General features: G+C 43.2%; 1 protein-coding gene across 1 annotated transcript in view; it reads left to right on the forward strand.

Moving 5' to 3' along the window:
- POPDC2 (popeye domain cAMP effector 2) overlaps positions 1-24,932 on the forward strand; it is a 58,589-nt gene that overhangs the window by 31,822 nt on the left and 1,835 nt on the right. Inside the window, exon 3 of the mRNA XM_078655875.1 lies at positions 8,454-8,985. Within this exon, the coding sequence (XP_078512001.1) occupies positions 8,454-8,939 (486 nt within the window). The 3' untranslated portion in view covers positions 8,940-8,985. The remainder of the gene's footprint in view (positions 1-8,453; positions 8,986-24,932) is intronic.

The raw sequence follows: 24,932 nt of genomic DNA on the forward strand, positions 1-24,932 counted from the left end.
TAAGCTATATTACATTGAACGCCGGGATAGTTTAAGAAATGTAGTAAATAATGTTTGATGACTTGTATGCCCCCCTTTTTTTGATGAGCCTGAGTTTCATTTTTAAATTTTAATTTTATTTTTATTATTTTGTATTTGTTAATTGGTGATAAGATTCAACTATGCCACGATGAATGTACAGAGGGTAATCCACTCGGATTGCAAAGTCTAGTTCAAACTACTCGACACCAACCTGGATCACGAGCTTCTAAACAGGCAGAGTCTTTTGTCTATTCCTATTACACGAGGCCCCGCCCTCTTGAAAGCAACCAGGAAGTGTTGGCTCGAAAGCGGCAGCTTCGAGAGAGAGCAACCGGAGGCTTAGTCGGTACGCGAATTACAACCGGGCAGTGGGAAACTGATTATTGAAAATCCTCTGATCGAATTTCGGACGGTCCTCGAGACGTCCTAAGGTAAATACTGTCAGCCCCTCGCGCAATATGAATTGCCAAAAATTTTGAATACTATTCTGAGCCCTTGGGTGTTTGTTTTATTCACCAACAGGAGGCTGCGAACATTGTGTAGGATCCAGTCTTCCCTCATTAATAGCCGTCATTCACTGGAGGTAATTGGAACATTTAATAGGTTCTCCTGAATTTAAGGTCAAGAACAGTAGCTTAACAATATTTGAAATGGACGGTTTTCTTTCTTTTAATTTCCAGGCATAACCCACTACTTTTCAATCTGCTTGATGCTCCCACCCTTCAATCAGAAGCGGTAACTTGTATAATTAGGATTATTCTTAGCCAGGCACTCTTTAATGACTATTCATGTATTGAACAGAAATGAATAATCTGTTTTCCCACTTTATTAGGTTTTCGCGGACTCGTTTCCAGAAATAAACTTTGAATATGACACACTGGAATAACTAACCCTATGGCTAATCTATTTCCACTGCCGAATTTAACTGTATAATAATTAGTGGTAAGCCACAAAGGTTTCTCTTGTAGTTTTTTGTTAATGACTTCTTTAATAGAGGTAACTGACATCCGTTTTCCAATATCACCATGTTTTTATTTCATAATTGTTTCTTTTTACATACTCAGGTTTCTCTCTCAAAATTGGTAGTTTACCTACATGAAATAGTGCGAATTATTGAAGCACCAACTTAGGTTACCAGCTGCTTGAAACCAAACCTAACGATAGGAAACTTTGTAAAAACCGGTTGGGACTCCAACCCATAGAGACCAATAGGTAAACTACAATGTGGCATTTCTTTGAATGTGCCCATATGTTTCTATTGGCCTAAAAGTTGTTTGTACCCCAAAAAATCGGATGACTTAACAACTTCTTTATACTGTGTATTTCTCATTTGTAATAGCTGACATCAAACAGAGCTCTAGACCCAATCTGTTTATCTGCAGCAACGAATCTCCATTCCGGACCAAGAGAATCAACCCTGTAGTTGATCAAACTCCTCTCGCCCCTAACGATAGGTGAGACTTGGTCTCTTGTCCAATGTTTAACCTAACAATATGGATTCAGACACAGACAGACAACACGGTCTTTTAACTGTCTTTTAACTGATAAGTTTGTTCCATCCTCCTTTGAATTCAAAACTGGTTGGATGTGTTTCTAATTGGTTTTCTAATTGTTCTTTAGGAGTTTGCCCACCCACAACTTCTTTGTCCTGATAAAGACCCTTTCGTAAGGTAAAGAATCCTACTGTTTATTTGGGTCGAAACGTAGACGACTACACAACTATTGACCAACTCCGGGCCTAATCTAGACATTCAACGCTTTAACGGAGTTAGGCTTGTTTTGCCAGTGATAATTTGGACTCTTTGTGAGCCTTATGATGTGGCCTTCACTCTAAGGGACCACTTGTATATATTTTTCAGAATACGAATTAAACTTGTCACTGAATGATTCAGATCACCTCTAACCTATCCCCGACACTTCCTTCACTTCACCCCTCCCCGTTGTGAATGTGGGCACACACATGTATCAAAATATGTTGAATGTTATATAAATTCCAATCCATTGAACAGGATATATATGCAATTTTGAATTAAATTCTTTTTGCATTCAATAGCTTTGCTTTTTTGAATTAATTTGAAAAAATGGAATAACATTTGTAAATTTTCTTTGTTCTGAGTCTGAGGACCCCTTCCTTTCATTTCATCTTTCCGAGGTCAATAAAATGAGTACCATTGAGTTGGGTAAGAATATACATCTGTTATTTCAGAGCCAAAATGCCCCGTTGCTGGGGTGAACGTGCGCTTCACAAATACACATGTTATGTTAGGTTTCCAGGCACACTCCAGAAATTCGCATCTCTGTGCCGACAGATAAGTCAGGGCTCCTGACGTACCTGGTCAATTCTTGAGACATGGAGCCTCATAATGTAAATACGGCGCATCCATGGTGTCGCAACAAGGGTGCACTAAAAAATATTGCATCGCTGTTTTCAACCAGCAATGTGGCACTTTTAATAAATGAAAATCATACAAAAGACTATTTTTTGTGTTCATTCATATTTTAAAATAAAATCAGTTTGATAAATAGATGGATTTCTATCTGTATTTCTTTGTAAAAATCAATGAAAACTGAAAATTATGAGTCCTAGTTATAATTTGTGCACCCTCCTGGCAATCCTTCAGACATAGCAATAGGTCAATTCCTAACGAATACCCATCTACCAGAGATGATGTCAAAATACAGATGTTTTTTAATCAAAAAATGTATAAAAATGATTTAATATCTGCCATTAATTCAATGGATTCCTAAACGGAGGTTGCCTCATATATATATATATATACGTACTCTTTCACCAAAAAGTTGTAACTTTTTCATGTAGACTTAATTCTATAGGGAAACAACCTTTACAACGCAACTTTTACAACGCACTACCATTACAACAAAACTTTTACAACGCAACATCCATTACATAGCATGCCATTACAACGCAACCATTACAACGCATGACACTACAACGCATACCATTACAACGCATGTCATTACAACGCAGTCATTACAGCGCATACCATTACAACGCATACCATTACCATCCAACACTTACCCTACTGTTGCACTCACTGGAGTGGGAATAGTAATTTTTACCCCTACACTATCTAACACTTACCATACATGCAATGTAATGTTATGCGTTGTAATGGATGTTGCGTTGTAAAAATGCATTGTAAAAGTATGCGTTGTAACATCATACAACCATTCTATATCTATCTAATTACAGATATTCTTTGCTGGTGGCGGCATACAGTAGACAAAATAATTAGGAACATTTCAACATTTGTACCACCAAATTAGAAATGCTCTGCTTCTCTGTGTAGTAGAAAAAACCCTACCCAACTTAGTTACTTTTATATTAATGACAATTGCATTGTGGCAAATAAAGTGCCAGGAATCCTTACAGTGGCCTTGAAAGCAGCTTCACCAGAAAGGGACCTGTGTGCAGCGCCTGCCTGCGGCCTCCTCTGGGCGCTGCAGCAGGCAGGAGCCACACACAGGCGCGCCTGCTCAGAAATGGTCTTTGATGCCCTGTTAGGGCTCTGCAGTCCAATGAACCTAATACAGTTACCGTTATGAGAATGACATTGTCCCAGCCCCCAATCAATCAATCAGAAAATTGTAAGCGCGCTACTCACCCGTGAGTGTCTCAAGCCCTGACAGTGCTGGACTGCACACGTCCTAATCCCATGCGTTCCTCACTGCATGGAATGAAACCTTCTTGAGCAGGAAGGGATTCTGCATGAACCGTCCACAAACCAGAGACCTGTCCTGTCCCTCGGTGGCTGTGTGCTTGTCTCTGACCCGGTACAGCGCTGCACTGCCTCTTGACTAGGATGCACTATAGGAATACCACATACATACATATATGTGATCAAGGCGCTTTGTGCCGAAACGTTATGGCGACAGCTAAATAAAGATTAACAGCATCCAAGAAAGTTTGGTCCGTGTCTATGTTCGCAGACGTAGTCGTGGAAAAACGAGTGCGCGAGGAGACGGAGGTTGCCTCATATATATATATATATATACGTACACATACATTCTATCTGCATTCCTCCTTAGTTTAATCCGTGTAGGGTGATGAAAACCTAGGGAAACAGAAGAAGCATCCAAAGTTGTGTAGCGTAGAACTTCTGACAAGATTACTTTCTCAAGATTTTGGGGAATTGGGCTGGGTAAAGCCTACTCCTGTTTATATCTTCCTGAGGATCCCTTGATCACTTGGTGAGATGGGTTGTCTGCTGGGTGCTGGGTACTTAATGTATTTACTACAGCATTAGCGGGCGTTGAAGTCGTTCACCAGCATCAATCCACACGTATGTCAACAGCAGCTGAGAGCCAGGGCTCTCGGTCAATTCTTTGGTGGTCCATGGAATGAGTTTCAAGCCCCAGTTCTCATCAGTGGAGCAATGACCCGTTCGCCTGAGAGACCAACAGATCTGGCTTTAAGAGGCACCCTCACTGTAAGTCTCAGCAGAAACTGCGCTCATTCAGAGCCAGGGGATATGAGCCTGAGTTTCACTCTCCAGAGGTGTTGTCCCCAAAGCAGACTGCAGATGCTCAACCTCAGGCCAGTGTGAAAAACTTGTATTTTTGCAATAGCGTAGGGGTAATAATTACTATTCTAACCCCAGTGAGTGCAACAGTAGGGAAAGCGTTGGATAGCGTAGGGGTAATTCTTACTATTCTAACCCCAGTGAGTGCAACAGTAGGGAAAGCGTTGGATAGCGTAGGGGTAATACTTACTATTCTAACCCCAGTGAGGGCAACAGTAGAGTATGTGTTACATAGCGTAGGGGTAAAAAAATGACTATTCTAACCCCAGTGAGTGCAACAGTAGGGAAAGCGTTGGATAGCGTAGGGGTAATACTTACTGTTCTAACCCCAGTGAGTGCAACAGTAGAGTATGTGTTACATAGCGTAGGGGTAAACAATTACTATTCTAACCCCAGTGAGTGCAACAGCAGGGAAAGCGTTGGATAGCGTAGGGGTAAAATATTACTATTCTAACCCCAGTGAGTGCAACAGTAGGGAAAGCGTTGGATAGCGTAGGGGTAATAATTACTATTCTAACCCCAGTGAGTGCAACAGTAGGGAAAGCGTTGGATAGTGTAGGGGTAATACTTAATATTCTAACCCCAGTGAGTACAACAGTAGAGTATGTGTTACATAGCGTAGGGGTAAAAAATTACTATTCTAACCCCAGTGAGTGCAACAGTAGGGAAAGTGTTAGATAGCGTAGGGGTAATACTTACTATTCTAACCCCAGTGAGTGCAACAGTAGGGAAAGCGTTGGATAGCGTAGGGGTAATACTTACTATTCTAACCCCAGTGAGTGCAACAGTAGGGAAAGCGCTGGATAGCGTAGGGGTAATACTTACTATTCTAACCCCAGTGAGTGCAACAGTAGGGAAAGCGTTGGATAGCGTAGGGGTAATACTTACTATTCTAACCCCAGTGAGTGCAACAGTAGAGTATGTGTTACATAGCGTAGGGGTAAAAAATTACTATTCTAACCCCAGTGAGTGCAACAGTAGGGAAAGCGTTGGATAGCGTAGGGGTAATACTTACTATTCTAACCCCAGTGAGTGCAACAGTAGGGAAAGCGTTGGATAGCGTAGGGGTAATTCTTACTATTCTAACCCCAGTGAGTGCAATAGTAGGGAAAGCGTTGGATAGCGTAGGGGTAATACTTACTATTCTAACCCCAGTGAGGGCAACAGTAGAGTATGTGTTACATAGCGTAGGGGTAAACAATTACTATTCTAACCCCAGTGAGTGCAACAGCAGGGAAAGCGTTGGATAGCGTAGGGGTAAAATATTACTATTCTAACCCAGTGAGTGCAACAGTAGGGAAAGCGTTGGATAGCGTAGGGGCAATAATTACTATTCTAACTCCAGCGAGTGCAACAGTAGGGAAAGTGTTGGATAGCGTAGGGGTAACAATTACTATTCCAACTCCAGAGAGTGCAACAGTAGGGAAAGCGTTGGATAGCGTAGGGGTAAAAATTACTATTCCCACTCCAGAGAGTGCATCAGTAGGGAAAGCGTTGGATAGCGTAGGGGTAACAATTACTATTCCAACTCCAGAGAGTGCAACAGTAGGGAAAGCGTTGGATAGCGTAGGGGTAACAATTACTATTCCCACTCCAGAGAATGCAACAGTAGGGAAAGCGTTGGATAGCGTAGCGGTAACAATTACTATTCCAACTCCAGAGAGTGCAACTGTAGGGAAAGTGTTGGATAGCGTAGGGGTAAAAATTACTATTCCCACTCCAGATAGTGCAACAGTAGGGAAAGCGTTGGATAGCGTAGGGGTAACAATTACTATTCCAACTCCAGAGAGTGCAACAGTAGGGAAAGCGTTGGATAGCGTAGGGGTAACAATTACTATTCCCACTCCAGAGAATGCAACAGTAGGGAAAGCGTTGGATAGCGTAGGGGTAAAAATTACTATTCCCACTCCAGTGAGTGCAACAGTAGGGAAAGTGTTGGATAGCGTAGGGGTAACAATTACTATTCCAACTCCAGAGAGTGCAACAGTCGGGAAAGCGTTGGATAGCGTAGCAGTAAAAATTACTATTCCCATTCCAGTGAGTGCAACAGTAGGGAAAGCGTTGGATAGCGTAGGGGTAACAATTACTATTCCAACTCCAGAGAGTGCAACAGTAGGGAAAGCGTTGGATAGTGTAGGGGTATACATTACTATTCCCACTCCAGTGAGTGCAACAGTAGGGAAAGCATTGGATAGCGGAGGGGTAACAATTACTATTCCCACTCCATAGAATGCAACAGTAGGGAAAGCGTTGGATTGCGTAGGGGTAACAATTACTAATCCCACTCCAGAGAATGCAACAGTACGGAAAGCGTTGAATAGCGTAGGGGTAACAATTACTATTCCCACTCCAGAGAATGCAACAGTAGGGAAAGCGTTGGATAGTGTAGGGGTATAAATTACTATTCCCACTCCAGTGAGTGCAACAGTAGGGAAAGCGTTGTATAGCGTAGGGGTAAAAATTACTATTCCCACTCCAGTGAGTGCAACAGTAGGGAAAGCGTTGGATAGCGTAGGGGTAATAATTACTATTCCAACTCCAGAGAGTGCAACAGTAGGGAAAGCATTGGATAGCGTAGGGGTAGCAATTACTATTCCAACTCCAGAGAGTGCAACAGTAGGGAAAGCGTTGGATAGCGTAGGGGTAACAATTACTATTCCAACTCCAGAGACTGCAACAGTAGGGAAAGCGTTGGATAGCATAGGGGTAACAATTACTATTCTAACTCCAGCGAATGCAACAGTAGGGAAAGCGTTGGATAGCGTAGGGGTAACAATTACTATTCCCACTCCAGAGAATGCAACAGTAGGGAAAGCGTTGGATAGCGTAGGGGTAACAATTACTATTCCCACTCCAGAGAATGCAACAGTAGGGAAAGTGTTGGATAGCGTAGGGGTAACAATTACTATTCCCACTCCAGAGAATGCAACAGTAGGGAAAGCGTTGGATAGTGTAGGGGTAAAAATTACTATTCCCACTCCAGTGAGTGCAACAGTAGGGAAAGCGTTGGATAGCGTAGGGGTAAAAATTACTATTCCCACTCCAGTGAGTGCAACAGTAGGGAAAGCGTTGGATAGCGTAGGGGTAAAAATTACTATTCCAATTTCAGAAAGTGCAACAGTAGGGAAAGCGTTGGATAGCGTAGGGGTAACAATTACTATTCTAACTCCAGAGAGTGCAACAGTAGGGAAAGCATTGGATAGCGTAGGGGTAACAATTACTATTCCAACTCCAGAGAGTGCAACAGTAGGGAAAGCGTTGGATAGCGTAGGGGTAAAAATTACTATTCCCACTCCAGTGAGTGCAACAGTAGGGAAAGCGTTGGATAGCATAGGGGTAACAATTACTATTCCAACTCCAGGGAGTGCAACAGTAGAGAAAGTGTTGGATAGCGTAGGGGTAAAAATTACTATTCCAACTCCAGAGAGTGCAACAGTAGGGAAAGCATTGGATAGCGTAGGGGTAAAAATTACTATTCCAACTCCAGAGAGTGCAACAGTAGGGAAAGAGTTGGATAGTGGGAGGCTAAAAATTACTATTCCCACTCCAAAGAGTGCAACAGTAGGGAACGTGTTACATAGTGTAGGGGTAAAAATTTGTATTCTAACTCCAGTGAGTGCAGCAGTAGGGTGTCGGATAGTGTTAGCGTACTGTGCACTGTAATGGTATGCTTTGTAACAACTTGCAATGTAATGCCTGCGTTGTAGCGACATGCAATGTAATGGCTGCGTTGTAATGACATGTGATGTAAAGGATGTTGCAATGTAATGACTGCTATGTAAAGGTAGTGCAAAGTAAATGACTGCGTTGTAAAGGTTGTTTCCCCATTATGACACACCGCGTGCTTATGGTACCTCTTGGATAAACTGGGCTTTACTCCCTCCGCAGGTCACCCTCACCGCGGAGACAGACTGCTGCTACATCAGCTGGCCCCGGAAGAAGCTCTACCTGCTGTTGGCCAGTGAGAAGTACATCGCCCGCCTCTTCTCTGTCCACCTCGGGTTCGACATCTCCCAGAAGCTCTATGCGCTGAACGACAAGCTCTTCACCAAGTTCGGCCTCCGCTTCGACATCCGTCTGCCCAGCCTCTACCACGTCCTGGGACCTTCATCGTCAGAGGCGGAGCTGGAGAAGGACTCCAGCGGGTCAATTGAGATGCTGCCGCCACCTTCCTTCCACCATCAGATGCCGACGCCGCTCCAGAAGTCCGCCCCTGCCCTGCCTCACGTTCCCCAGCCCGCCTCCTGCGCCAGGTCTTCCTGGCCCGACCACGATGTGCTGGGTGAGGATACCACAAGCCTATCTCTGGAAGATTTTGCTGAAATGCCAGGGTCTTTTATGGACTATTTGAGCGAGAGGGAGTATATGAAGTGAGGGCTCTGGTAAGCACTGCCTGCCTCGGCTGGTATAGGAACCCCGTGTAAGTACACAGTGCATGAGAAGGTCGGCTTCGAAGCTAACATGCTTGGACCTGCGGAGGTGTCTGCTTCTGACACGCTTGTGGCATGAGCTCGGCTTGAAGTGTGGGGTGAGTTTGGGCAGGTCGGGGTCCCCTCTTAGAAAACTGGCCCCACAATGTAAGCTTAATGTGAATGTCACAGAATAACTCCATCCATTGCACTCAATGCTGGGACACTCCCAGGTAGCCATGCCCTTTACAAGAACCCTTTTTCATTTCATTTCATTTCAATGCATAAAAAAGCATGTTCTACTGGATATGCAGCCATAGTTTTGAGGACCACAGAGGGTTGCTTTGAGTATCTCGAAAGGAAGCCGTCGTTTACCCCGGTACATGTCGCTGACATCAACAAATTCAGTCTTCACATCCTAAAAGCTCATAGTTAGAAGTGTGCTTCCTTCTGCATCTAAGGCTACCTGAATTAAGCAGAAAGTGTACTTAGAGTGGTCCCATCTCGAGGAGCGGGGCTAGGAAGCTCAAAGATTTGTTACACAGTTTGGGATTTTTGAGGACATTAGACATAGAAAACTCCTCGCTGGATAGAACCCTCTTCTTCTATATTCCAGTTCTGCTCAATATCAGAGGGGACGATTCACAGAACTAATCTGAGATAAAATCCTAAACTTACTACTTTTGGTATTTACAGAAGGCATTTAGTAATAGTAAAGTTAGGACTCCTAACTTTACTACTTCTAAACTGAAAAAAAATCCTAAACTTACTACTTTTGGTATTTACAGAAGGCATTTAGTAATAGTAAAGTTAGGACTCCTAACTTTACTACTTCTAAACTGAAATAAAATCCTAAACTTACTACTTTTGGTATTTACAGAAGGCATTTAGTAATAGTAAAGTTAGGACTCCTAACTTTACTACTACTAAACTGAGATAAAATCCTAACCTTACTACTTTTGGTATTCACAGAAGGCGTATAGTGGTAGTCAAGTTAGGACTCCTAACTTTACTACTACTAAATGCCTTTTGTGAATCCCGAAAGTCTTAAAGTTGGGATTGTTTGTGTGATATAAGGTTATACTTATGTTGTACACAACAGAATGCTGTAACTAGTTGCTGACACCTGGAGTAGTCATGTGTGAACCACAGCTGAGGCAACACTGGTTTATCAAACAACAGTGAGCTTCGACTCCTTGTCACGACCAATGCTTGTTAATACGAAAAGTCCTTCCCAGAAAGCAATGCGTAAATCACTTACATGAAGGGTAGGGTTAGTGTACCGGTGAGGCACAGGCCTAGTGAGTTCAGTTTGTGTTAATCTCAGGGCAGTTTTAGGGTTAGGGCATGAGACAGAGTCAGGGTTTGTCTTAATGTCTCCCTGTTCAGGGGGAGGGTATAGGAAAGATTTGGGTTTGTGTTAGCAAGTGGGGTTGGTTTAGGGGTGGCTATGGGAAAGGGTTAGGGTTTGTGTTGGTTGTTAGGGATAGGTTTAGGGTTCAGTTTAGCTTTAGGGTAGGGAGAACGGTTAGGATTAAAACTAGAGTATTAAAGTGAGTCTTAGGTTAATGGTTGGAGTTAAGATTAGGTAAGGTGTAAGGAAACTACTAGGTTTTAGGTCAAGTATATGTAAAGGTAAATTTAACTCAGAATACCCCAAAAAAGGTTACTGTTTTTTAAAGAAAGCGCTAGTAACCCACAATTTTAGCCCACTAAATTAATCTGTCAAGATTAATTGGAAATTAACTTGGCATATGTTGTGTTCACGTAGAACCCTAATGTCTTCCCACGATGGCTTCACGCCCACATGCCCGCCTCGTGGCGCTCACAGCTTCTCCTAGACGTCTCGTGCATGTCTCTAGCCTCTCTCCACTATCACTCTCAACACTTTCACACTTCCAGGGCCCTCGGTTCTCAGCACCATGTTTTACCTCACTTTACTCTCTGCTTTCAATGCTTTTGCACATAATAATCACTATGGCGAACCTCCTTCTAGGCGCTTGGTCCACGGTGGTGAGCGCAACTAAAAATACTTAGCAACCCAAAGTATCCGGTTAAAATAGTTCTTTTCAGAAAGAAAGAAGGAGACATGACCTTAGGTGAAATAGACACATTTGGTAAATTGAAGTAGTGCTGGCTTGAGAAGGTTCTTTCATCTACCAGCTGAGCTTTGCTGGGAGGGGGTATAATCAAAGACTGTCTCTTACCACCTATTTGCCACCCGAGAGCCGCCCAGCCCCTCGGGCTAAAACTCTGCCAAAAGTCCAAAACAAAACTTATTTACACCCATGTTTACTGCTCCCACATCACTAACTGCACCTGGTCATTGCCCTCCCGTCTCTACATCGTCTCACTCCCGGAGAGACACCTTGGTGTTCAATTTACTTCCCAAATGAAGAAAGCGGCCTCGGTCACTTCTACGATGACAACTGCTGCTGCCAGCTCCTCCATATGTACTTAATCAATAGCTCTCAGAGGAGGGAGTCAGTGTGGGCACCGTACGTCATGATGACCCAACGTGTGGGTAAGGACTCCCTGTAGTACTTCGGTCCAACTGTGCTTGTTCTTCTCCCAGTTACTGAAACTTGTAAGATACTTTTGTTACTTTTTACAACGGTAACATACACTTGTGAGTAATTTACACGTGTAATCTACTCTTACACTTTTGAGTAACTTTACTAATCTGGGCTATTCACAAGAAACAAGTGTAAAGTTATTCAGAATTGTCGCCATACACATCTCCTCCCACTCGAGCAGAGGATGGAACCAAATTTACGAGTGTAAATTACTACTGCCAAAAAATAAAAAAAGGAGCAGCAGTGAGTCCAGCACCGCAAACGGCCACCACTAATACTGCAAAACCTTCTCATAGTAAATAATGGAGGTAGGGGCTTTAAATGAAACAAATTAGAAAATAATCTTACATTAAATGAAATGGTTTAAAAGAATTAAAAATAAAAATAAATATAATCTAATTAAACATATTTCTAATGTATTATAAAATATTTTAGCTACCTTTTTTGGATTTGGAAAATAATGTAACATTATATTTTAATACAATATCATTAAATTATTTTTTACTGTTTAACTCTATACCTCAATTATAAGAATTAATGCAAAATTATATTTTTAATTTCATGTAATATATCTAAATTAGATGTATTTCAAAATGAATTTAACAGTGCTGTAGCATTTTTTATTTTGTTCTACATTTAAAACAAATCGATAAGCTTAATTTACAATAAGATTTAACTTTAAAATGTTTTTATTAACCTTTTGCAAGTTTAATAAGCTTCTTTACTTTTCCCTATACTTAATTATTTGGAGAACTCTGCCCTGACTGTGGAGTCTCCCAATGATAAAGTACAGGGAAAAGTTAAAAGGTTTATTTTAATTATGAATTCAAAATGTTAAAAATATCCACTGATATTCTCTGTACACCCATGTTGCAACATGGTACTCACAATGATACACACTTATATCCCAAGTTCAAATCATTGCAAAATGTGAGCTTCAGATTATTGTGAACATTTAGTTTATTTATCAGTGATTTGTCTGCACAGCCTGTGTCCTTTCTTCACACGTGCATATACATGGTATTCTCAGAAGACACGTGTTTTGACCATGAACCTGGTAATGGGGCATTATCAAGGCTTAATGTGTTCTGTCACAATTTGTTCTGGACAGTGTTGTCTTAGAAGTCAAAAACCAAAAGGCCTGGCTCCTGGAGTCGTAATGGGCACTCTGTGATCTGGTCCCTTTGTAGCTTAGACCTCAGGTGGGTTAATCCGCACCGAGAGCATGAACCGTACAGAACAAATCCCCTATGAATAAACTGAATGTGCACCGCAGCTTGGAGCTCATATTTTTCAATGACCTGAACTCAAAAAATGTATGTTCTTTAATTGTGCAGACCCTATTGGAACGTTCCATACAGAGAAAACTAGGCACTTGATATATTCTTAATTGCCATAACGCAAACCTGTGGGAATCAAACTAAACTAACTAAACTGAGAAACATCCTAACTTTAAGACTTTCGGTATTCACAGAAGGCATCTAGGAGTCCTAACTTTAGGACTCCTAAACTGAATCAGAAGTGGTGAGCCCCTTACAAAATGCACTAAGTAACAAGAAGTGGTGAGTCCCTTACCAAATGCATTAAGTAACAAGAAGTGGTGAGTCCCTTACAAAATGCACTAAGTAACCAGAAGTGGTGAGTCCCTTACCAAATGCATTAAGTAACAAGAAGTGGTGAACCCCTTACAAAATGCACTAAGTAACCTGAAGTGGTGAGTCCCTTACAAAATGCACTAAGTAACCTGAAGTGGTGAGCCCATTACAAAATGCACTAAGTAACCAGAAGTGGTGAGCCCCTTACAAAATGCACTAAGTAACAAGAAGTGGTGAGTCCCTTACCAAATGCATTAAGTAACCTGACGTGGTGAGCCCCTTACAAAATGCACTAAGTAACCAGAAGTGGTGAGCCCCTTACAAAATGCACTAAGTAACAAGAAGTGGTGAGTCCCTTACAAAATGCACTAAGTAACCAGAAGTGGTGAGTCCCTTACAAAATGCACTAAGTAACCAGAAGTGGTGAGTCCCTTACAAAATGCACTAAGTAACCAGAATTGGTGAGTCCCTTACACAATGCACTAAGTAACAAGAAGTGGTGAGTCCCTTACAAAATGCACTAAGTAACAAGAAGTGGTGAGTCCCTTACAAAATGCACTAAGTAACCAGAAGTGGTGAGTCCCTTACAAAATGCACTAAGTAACCAGAAGTGGTGAGCCCCTTACAAAATGCACTAAGTCACAAGAAGTGGTGAGTCCCTTACCAAATGCATTAAGTAACAAGAAGTGGTGAGTCCCTTACAAAATGCACTAAGTAACAAGAAGTGCCGAGTCCCTTACCAAATGCATTAAGTAACAAGAAGTGGTGAGCCCCTTACAAAATGCACTAAGTCACAAGAAGTGGTGAGTCCCTTACCAAATGCATTAAGTAACAAGAAGTGGTGAGTCCCTTACAAAATGCACTAAGTAACAAGAAGTGCCGAGTCCCTTACCAAATGCATTAAGTAACAAGAAGTGGTGAGTCCCTTACAAAATGCACTAAGTAACCAGAAGTGGTGAGTCCCTTACAAAATGCACTAAGTAACCAGAAGTGGTGAGCCCCTTACAAAATGCACTAAGTAACAAGAAGTGGTGAGTCCCTTACAAAATGCACTAAGGAACCAGAAGTGGTGAGTCCCTTACAAAATGCACTAAGTAACCTAAAGTGGTGAGCCCCTTACAAAATGCACTAAGTAACCAGAAGTGGTGAGTCCCTTACACAATGCACTAAGTAACAAGAAGTGGTGAGTCCCTTACAAAATGCACTAAGTAACAAGAAGTGGTGAGTCCCTTACAAAATGCACTAAGTAACCAGAAGTGGTGAGTTCCTTACAAAATGCACTAAGTAACCAGAAGTGGTGAGTCCCTTACAAAATGCACTAAGTAACCAGAAGTGGTGAGTCCCTTACAAAATGCACTAAGTAACCTGAAGTGGTGAGCCCCTTACAAAATGCACTAAGTAACCAGAAGTGGTGAGTCCCTTACAAAATGCACTAAGTAACCAGAAGTGGTGAGTCCCTTACAAAATGCACTAAGTAACAAGAAGTGGTGAGCCCTTTACAAAATGCACTAAGGAACAAGAAGTGGTGAGTCCCTTACCAAATGCATTAAGTAACAAGAAGTGGTGAGTCCCTTACAAAATGCACTAAGTAACCAGAAGTGGTGAGTCCCTTACAAAATGCACTAAGTAACCTGAAGTGGTGAGCCCCTTACAAAATGCACTAAGTAACCAGAAGTGGTGAGCCCCTTACAAAATGCACTAAGTAACAAGAAGTGGTGAGTCCCTTACAAAATTCACTAACTAACCAGAAGTGGCGAGTCCCTTACAAAATGCACTAAGTAACCAGAAGTGGTGAGTCCCTTACAAAATGCACTAAGTAACCTGAAGTGGTGAGCCCCTTACAAAATGCACTAAGTAACCAGAAGTGGCGAGTCCCTTACAAAATGCACTAAGTAACCAGAAGTGGTGAGTCCCTTACAAAATGCACTAAGTAACCAGAAGTGGTGAGCCCCTTACAAAATGCACTAAGTAACTAGAAGTGGCGAGTCCCTTACAAAATGCACTAAGTAACCAGAAGTGGTGAGTCCCTTACAAAATGCACTAAGTAGCCAGAAGTGGTGAGCCCCTTACAAAATGCACTAAGTAACCAGAAGTGGTGAGTCCCTTCCAAAATGCACGAAGTAACCAGAAGTGGTGAGCCCCTTACAAAATGCACTAACTAACAAGAAGTGGTGAGTCCCTTACAAAATGCGCTAAGTTACCAGAAGTGGTTAGCCCCTTACAAATGCACTAAGTAACCAGAAGTGGTGAGCCCCCTACAAAATGCACTATGTAAAAAAGAAATGGTGAGTCCCTTCCAAAATGCACTAAGTAACAAGAAGTGGCGCGTCTCTTACAAAATGCATTAAGTAACCAGAAGTGGTGAGCCCCTTACAAAATGCACTAAGTAACCAGAAGTGGTGAGCCCCCTACAAAATGCACTAAGTAACAAGAAGTGTTGAGTCCCTTACAAAATGCACTAAGTAACCAGAAGTGGTGAGCCCCTTACAAAATGCACTAAGTAAACAGAAGTGGTGAGTGTGAGAAGTTGGCCTGATATGCAGTGCTCACTATTCTAGTGATCACTATGTATCAGTCCAGACAACCCTTATTGATGATTGGTTGTAAGTCAACCTTATAGACCAGCTATCCTAGTAGCATGGATACGAGCAGTCTAAGGCTAAGACTCTAGAGGGCGTGTTAAGCCAGCTGTTTTACCATCACATTACCCCTTGAACACCAAGTGAAAGGACACCACACAAGTTGTTATGAAAATAAATGTATGTTTAATTCTAACAAGACTACCCTGGCTCTTTATGAGACAGGGAGCTAATTTATTTATTTTATTTATTTATTTTATAGCACTTGTAAGGCGCACAGCTACCCACAAAGGGTTTCCCGGCGCCAGAACAGCATGAACACGATATCACTGGAGAGAGAACAGTCAAAGCATTTATTTATTGAATAACCATGTTTTTACATTTTTTCTGAAATTCATGTAGCTTTCCTCCTTGCGTATATGAATAGGCAGTGAGTTCCACAACGTCGGGCCCAAGTAGGAAAAAGATCTCCCGCCTATTCTGGCCCGTTTAAACCTTGGTACCACAAAGTTTGCCGCTGTGCCTGAACGAAGACTACGATTTGGGAGGTAGGGTTTAGCAAGTGCCTGTAGATATTTGGGGGCCGTGCCAGCTTTGATTTTAAATAAATAACTCAAGGCCTTGAAACGAATACGATTTTCAACCTTAAGCCAATGCAATTCCCTAAGATGTTTGGTGATCCTAGCGGATCTAGGGATTTTGCAGAGCAGTCTGGCCGCAGCGTTCTGCACTAATTGTAGACGCTTTATCACTGCCTTGTTTGAACCCAGGTATAAGATGTTACCGTAATCAAGCCGAGATGTCACTAAGGCATTGACCACGGTCTTCTGGGTAGTGGGTGGCAACATCCAGACTATTTTGCGTAACCATTTAAGAATGGTAAAGCAAATACCTGCCACTTTGTTTGCTTGTTGTAGCTAAGCACACAACAAAACTCTTACGAAAATACTTAAAGTCGCACAATTTACACAAGTGCCCGAGGGGCACGAAAAACCATATACGCAAAAAGTGGAATGCGAGATTACTAGCAGGTAAGTACTATTCTCATAGGCTTTAGAAACGCTAGACCTACAATGCTGAACCCTTAGATTAGAAGCAGGAGGCCTAGGGACGACGTGTGCAGAGTGGAAACTCTCACGCGTAAGGCGGGAAAAAGTCTATGGAGGCTAGTAAAGACAAAGTTACTGTTCTCGGGCGAACCCGACTAGGTAGGTCGAAAACGAAAGTGGATCCGGACACTTAGAGTGTTGGACTACGCTGGAGCACCGGAGTACTCGGTTTACCTAGCCCAGGGGCTGCGGCTGCATAGGGTTCAAGTGACGTCGGAAACCTTCGTTGACGAACCAGGAGCCTGAAGAAAGAAGTTGCTGGCAGGCGGCCAGTGAAGAAGTTTGTGGTGATCCAAACCTGGATCAGGGAGAAGAAGACCTGTAAGCAGAGGGGACCAAGTTCTGAATCACTAGCCAGTGATTTAGGTGGGCACCAGGATGGCACCGGACGAAGTCACCTCGACCAGGTGAGTGGGCGCTGCTGGGCTCTGCAGTCTCTCGGACCAGGAGGCGTTGTCGGCGACCAGGATGGAGGTGCGAGCTGTCCCACGAAGATATCTGCTGTCGACGTCGCTGGACCCAGGATTGGGGCAACAAGTCTTGGCAAATGCAAGCCCACGCGGTGGACTTAAAATGGCGTCTGGAGTGGACCAGGAGGGTCCGGGGTGCTCCTCTGTTGGAGGGGAGCAAAGGCCAGTCTGGAGCAACCAGACCAGCGGTGTTTGTCGTCGAAGTTCGTCGTCAGAGGGCCACTAGCCAACGGGCAAGTGACCTGGACAACGCGGTGAGCAGCAAAGAGCAGAAGGGCCCCGCGCAGATCTCGTGGATGCAGGGGGGCTGAACTTCGGTGCTGGAGCTGCTCAGGGTCGGGGCTTCTCTTACCCCAAAGCACTCAGTCGAGGGTCACTCGGTGGTCGTGCTGGACAAGCGTCGTGCAGTCTTGATGATGGCCGGTCCCTCGAGGTCTCGTCGCACCCACGGGTCTCAGCTGGGCTGAAGATGTAGGTTGAGGTCAGAGGTGCCAGGGAAGCCGGTTCTCGTCGAGCTGGGCAGTCTTGATCCGGAGGAAAGACTTACAGCAGACCGCGATGCTTGGTTGGTGCCTGCTGCTGCAGGGTGACTACTCCTTAGTCACAAGGGAGAAATATTAGGAAGAGTCTTGAGTTCCTCTCATAGAAAGTCGGTTCAGGATTCAAAGATTGATCTAATTTGGAAGGGGGCCTGCTCCTACCTTTATCCTGCAAAAGGGGGCTGGCACGCGACTAAGTCCTGCCCTATGTGTGGGACTAGGAGGGGGGTGGTTACACCCCTCTCCTTTGGCGGGCTTTTCCCCAGCTCAGGGGCTGGTGTGCCCCTGGAACTGGTTCAAGCCGGCCTATGCATAGGGAGCACCGGGGTGCCGCTTGCAGTCACCTTCCTCTAAAGCCCTGCCTACCTAGGATACACAAAATCCTGTCTGGGACGGTGCTGGCACCGCCCCTGGCAGGAAACCCTTTGTCCTTGCCTCCTGCTCTGGGAGGACTCCCAGCAACAGGAGGGCAGACTTGTGTCTCGGTGGCAGCATCCATCTTGTGGAGCTGAGGCTATGTCTGACTTTAACCGGGGTTACAGGTTACCAACATGTCGTGTCCCTCTAGAAGGGTGGAATGCTAACCCCGTCGCCAGAATTGGCGAGGGGTTAGTATTCCAATTCGTATAACACCTTACTCGACATGTTTTGATAAAGCGATACCAGAATTGGCATATAACGGCGAGGATTATAATGCACTCAAGAGTATATGGTATGCGTTATCATGGAACAGCTATTAGGACTTGGTTCCACAAGCTGCAGACGGGCTCAGCTCATGCCAGAGCACCATTTCACATTATTCCAAGCACTCTGCCTTCAGGATTGTTAAGGCCTGCCATAGGAGTGACTGATAGGAATATATGTGTCCATTTTAGGGTTAGATATAGGAATACTATATCTAAAGCAAAGGGTGGTTACACCACTTTGCCCCAGCTGTCAAGCAGCCAGTTGTGTCAGATTTGGATGGCCGGCCAGGGGTGGCATAATACATGCTTCAGCCCCTGGTAGGCCCTGGGTACACCTATGCCCTGGGTACCTAAGGTACACTGTACAGGGACTGATAAGGTGACTCAGTATCCAATTAGATATGTACCTAAGGTACATGGAATCCATTTTACCGAGAGAGCAGTAGGCCTGGGGTCCTGAATAGCAGGGCCCCAGGGTCAACTAAGTCAGAAAACCAGCAAAACACCAGGCAAAAAGTTGGGGGCAACCATAGTCAGGGATCTACCTTCCTACAGTGAGCCCCCTACAAAATGCACTATGTAAAAAAGAAATGGTGAGTCCCTTCCAAAATGCACTAAGTAACCAGAAGTGGTGAGCCCCTTACAAAATGCACTAACTAACAAGAAGTGGTGAGTCCCTTACAAAATGCGCTAAGTTACCAGAAGTGGTTAGCCCCTTACAAAATGCACTAAGTAACCAGAAGTGGTGAGCCCCCTACAAAATGCACTATGTAAAAAAGAAATGGTGAGTCCCTTCCAAAATGCACTAAGTAACCAGAAGTGGTGAGCCCCTTACAAAATGCACTAACTAACAAGAAGTGGTGAGTCCCTTACAAAATGCACTAACTAACAAGAAGTGGTGAGTCCCTTACAAAATGCGCTAAGTTACCAGAAGTGGTTAGCCCCTTACAAAATGCACTAAGTAACAAGAAGTGGTTAGTCCCTTACAAATTGCACTAAGTAACAAGAAGGGATGAGTCCCTTACAAAATGCACTTAGTAACCAGAAGTGGTGAGTCCCTTACAAAATGCACTAAGTAACAAGAAGGGATGAGTCCCTTACAAAATGCACTTAGTAACCAGAAGTGGTGAGTCCCTTACAAAATGCACTAAGTAACAAGAAGTGGTGAGCCCCTTACAAAATGCACTAAGTAACAAGAAGGGATGAGTCCCTTACAAAATGCACTTAGTAACCAGAAGTGGTGAGTCCCTTACAAAATGCACTAAGTAACCAGAAGTGGTGAGTCCCTTACAAAATGCACTAAGTAACCAGAAGTGGTGAGTCCCTTACAAAATGCACTAAGTAACAAGAAGTGGTAAGTCCCTTACAAAATGCACTAAGTAACAAGAAGTTGTGAGTCCCTTACAAAATGCACTAAGTAACCAGAAGTGGTGAGTCCCTTACAGCATGCACTAAGTAACCAGAAGTGGTGAGTCCCTTACAAAATGCACTAAGTAACACGAAGTGGTGAGTCTCTTACAAAATGCACTAAGTAACACGAAGTGGTGAGTCTCTTACAAAATGCACTAAGTAACACGAAGTGGTGAGTCTCTTACAAAATGCATTAAGTAACAAGAAGTGGTGAGTCCCTTACAAAATGCACTAAGTAACCAGAAGTGGTGAGTCCCTTACAAAATGCACTAAGTCACAAGAAGTGGTGAGTCCCTTACAAAATGCACTAAGTAACCAGAAGTGGTGAGTCTCTTACAAAATGCATTAAGTAACACGAAGTGGTGAGCCGCCTTACAGGATGTGTGAATTAACAAGTAGTGGTGAGCCCCTTGCAAAATGTGCAAAGAAACAACAAGTGGTGAGCCCTCTCTCAAAATGTTTGGCGGCCCTGATTGTCCTGCCATCCACAGCTCAATGGTGCAGCTACTGCAAAAACGCTGAGTTTCAATATCTGTGGTGTTCTGGCGGCTGCCAGAGTGTTGGACCCCAGGAAGGGACCACTGCGGAAAGTCTCCGGAGATAGTCAGTGCTCTCCTGAGCTGCAGGGGGTCCCAGATAAAGTACTGTGCCTCAAGAGGGTCAGAACAAAATGTAGAAAAAGCCTTCAGGTCCTTTAGGTAAGGTGTGAAACCCATACAACAGGAAATTAAACAAACATTGTAAAAGTCAATAGATTTTTTCTGAGCTAAAACGTTTTTTCACATTTCAGTAACACATTAAGGAGTTGTTCCACGTGGTCGGGAGCACTGCATCCTTCCTAACACAGATCAGATATGTCACATGCAGCAATGCGTGCTTCACCCACATAGGCAAAACATGTACAGCACATGCAATAGCATTGCAAGCCTCCTTTACACACACAACAGGACTAGAACATGCTACAGCAGTGCAAGCTTCCCTCCCACACATAACAGGCATGGAACACGCAACAGCAGTGCAAGTTTCTTTCTCACGCAGAACAGGTACAGCATGGCCCACGATACGGCATACAGGTGCCGTATCGTGGGCCCTTGGAGGGTTACAGTTCATTCACTAGTCCCAGTGGCTAGTTGGTTCACCGGTGCGAGTTCAGTGTTCACTCACCAGGAGGGAGGAATCACTTGATTTACTAATGCTTTGATTTCCCTTTTCCTAACATTGTTTGTCGTGTTGCACTGCTCACAATGCACACCATGACGCCTGGTTTCCTGTACGCGCAGCATGTTTGCATCACTTCCAGTGAGGCATGTCCACACCCAGGGCTGATGCCAAGAATATGTGGCTCCCGCCAGCGCGCCCTCTACTGGCAGATGAAAGACTCTCTGGGTGGCTGGTGAGGTCTGCGCAACCTTATAGGGGGGCATAGGCAGGGGAAATAAGCATTACAACGCAGTCATTACAACGCACTACCTTTGAAATGCAGCTGTTACAACCCAAATGCCTTTACATCGCATGCCATTACAGCGCATGCAATTACAACGCATGTCACTACAACGCATGCCATTACAATGCATACCATTACAATGCATCCCATTACATCACATGCCATTACAACGCATTATAATGTCAGTAATGGGGATTTTTTTTTTAGAGTGAACATGGGTTTTGGGTTACATGGGGATAGTATTTTTACCCCTACACTATCCCTAATGTTGCACTCTTTGGAGTGGGAATAGTAATTTTTAACCCTACGATATCCAACACTTACCCCTCTGTTGCCCTAAAAGTATTATGTGTTGTAATGGTAGGCGTTGTAATGAAAGTTTCTTAAAATGCGTTGTAATGTCATGCGTTGTAAAATCATGCATTTTAATGGTAGTTGCAATGTTAAAACCACGTTGTAAAGGCATGTGTTTTAATTGTTTGTGTTGTAACGTCATATATTCCATAGGCAGGGGATGATTTATAGAAGTCATGTGGCCTGCGTAGAGCATGTGCACAGCAGGAAAGACAATCTGTGACAGGCTGGGTGCAACATGAACCAGTCAAACCAGGCGATGCCAAAGAAAGAGAAGGCCCCCAGAGGCCTCCATCCAACCGGCTGGGAGGTCTTCAGGCTATGAAACAAGGGCCCAATTCACAAAAGTAATATTGGACCAAAAGTCTCACTTTACTACTTTTCGGTATTCACAAAGGTAAGTTTCTACTTGTAACTTTACTCCTAGTAAACTTACTAATAGCAAAGTTACTAGTAGTAAAGTTAGTACTAGTAAAATTACTACTAGTAACTTACCTTGTGAATACCAAAAAGTAGTAAAGTTGGACCTTTGGTCTAAGTTAGACTTTTGATCTAACTTTACCTTTGTGAATTGGGCCCTCAAGGGCCTCTTCTTGGCTATTCCTGACCTCCCTTCCCATCTGAGTAGCTGCTGCCCTCATAACTGCAGAATAACCACAGTGGCAGCACCGAGGCCTGGCCAGGTATCCCTGCTGGCTCGAAGGACCCAGCTGTGCCCACTGGCGTCACATGTGTATCTGGAGTTTTCTTCCAACAGACCTGTGTGCAGTGTTTACCACCTTGAATCGGACGAACTGGGTTCGAGTCTCGGCAATGACGCTGAACACGTGCCTAACACAAATGAATGTGTCCTCATGTAACACAACTGGTGCTATGTAAAGCGCTCTGATACCCGATTAGGGTCAAGTTCACGCTATATAAAACTCTGCAAAAAAAAAAGTCACAACCTCTCCTCTCTTTTTTATGGGGAGATCTGCACCTGTAACTTTACTACTTAGTACCAAATGTGGGCGGGATCAGGGAAACTGAAAGGAACTGGAGAATACTTACTCCTAAATGGGAGGGAATTTAGCAAGGAGTAGAGAGGGATTTGGGGAGAGACACCCTCCCACAAACAAGTAAGCACATTCCTTTTCACAACCTTCACTTATAAAGCTACAACACCCAAAAAGGTCCCAAAACAATTGCAAATGTACTCCACCTCAGAGCTTGAGTGAATCCTTCAACACGCATGAGCAAACATTGGTACTGCAACACTCTCCCATAGAAAGTAAGGAAGGTAGGGTCTTAAAATGAACCCACAGTTAATAATGCTACATAGATTAATTTGTTTTGACTTTTTAAACATATATGCAATGTAATTTAATGTATGTTAAAAACGTAGATATAAATAAACTAAATATTTTTATGATAAAATATTTTTAAAAACGTTATAATTTAAAAATAAATGTAACTAATTGTTTTGAAAATATATGAACTAAATTAAATTGATGCTGCTTAACATTTTGTAATTTTTAATACATAATAAATAAATAAATATAAAAATGCACTTTATGTGGGATTGTTTACAATAAATCTTAAATAAAATAATTTAAATTTAATTTGATTAAATTAATTAAATATTTAATGCAAGATTAGAAAACAAATATATAAAATTAATTTACGGCACTATTTGACATAAAAATATTTGCAATTTTTAAGTGTAATATTCTTTTTCCTTTTTCCTTATATTTTACCATGAGGCTCTCCCCCACAATGATGGAGAACTCCCGCTACATGTGAAAACATACTAGCAGTAACTTTACATTCATGCAATTTGCTTTGCCCTGTTTCAGGGGAGTACTTAAATTTACACTTGGAAATGATGAATAGCCCGAAGCAGGACACTCTCTACAAAGTGTAAGAGTACATTTACACATGTAGGTTTACTCACATCTAAATTTACTTTTATGAATATGCCCCTTGGTGCCTTTAATCCTGGTGCTCCCAGGTTTTGCTGAGAGCCAGGACATGAGGTTAACTGCTCTAAAATAAGAGCGGTCCCACGTAGGACGATGCATCAGGCACTATAATCCAGACCTCGTTGGAACAAATCACCTTTTACTAAGAGCATGGAAGTCAACTGTTGACAGGCTGAATACCTTCACCAATGAGAGAGTGGTTTGCATGTTGGTGTTGCTGGGCCTAGTACAGTTGTCGGGTAATGAGCTGCTGTAGCATAACCTACATCCGCTTTCTGATAGGTCAGCCCCCATTGGTGTGGTCTAACAATCATGACAAGAGTCAGGTAGAAGCCCCTAGAAGTAGGCCCAAATGGAGGGTTCCTGGCTAACCGCCACCTTCAGTAATCAGAGTTTCACTTTTTGTTGGCATTTAGCTGTGACCAGTTTGCTTTCATCCAGCTTCCCCAGCACATGGGGCCCGATTCACAGAATGAACTTTAGACTCAATCCTAAACTTACTACTATTTTGGCATTCACAGAATGAAATTACTACTTTTGGTATTCACAGAAGTTAGGATTTTGTCTTAAGTTTGTCTTAAAACAAACTTAAGACAGACTTAAGACAGACTTAAGTTAGGATTTTGTCTTAAATCTGTCTAAGTCTGTCTTAGGTTTGTCTTAAGTTGTCTTAAGACAAAATCCTAACTTCTGTGAATACCAAAAGTAGTAAATTCAATCTGTGAATGCCAAAAGTAGTGAGTGCATTCTGTGAATACCAAAATAGTAGTAAGTTTAGGATTGAGTCTTAAGTTCATTCTGTGAATTGGGCCCATTGGCACTATCTCCGCCTTTATCTTATGGTTTCCCAATCTCTAACCCTGCTTCCTCTTTCCACCAGTCTGACATCTGTCTGCACGTTATAAAGGCCTGATAATGACTTTGGCAGTCTTGGAGTAGGCTGCCGCACACTAAGACCACCAGATTCAGCCGCTGCCTGCCCGCTAATTACGAGTCAGTTCGTGGCATGGCGAGTGGTCTGTACGGCCGTCCTGCGGCTGTGCGGTTCAAAGGCTCGTATCTGAGCCTTTGAACTGCAGCGCAGAGGGAGCGCCAAAGCAAGTTCATGCACAGCACGGACTTTGCAGTCCATGCCGTGTAGGAACTGGAGTGCATATAAACAGGGGGGCACACCATGTGCCCCTTGCATGCACCCCCATACACAGAGGCATCAGGGGGCCCTACTTACTTTCCGG

This window comes from Lissotriton helveticus, chromosome 8 (assembly GCF_964261635.1).
Source record: "Lissotriton helveticus chromosome 8, aLisHel1.1, whole genome shotgun sequence".
NCBI lineage: Eukaryota > Metazoa > Chordata > Amphibia > Caudata > Salamandridae > Lissotriton > Lissotriton helveticus.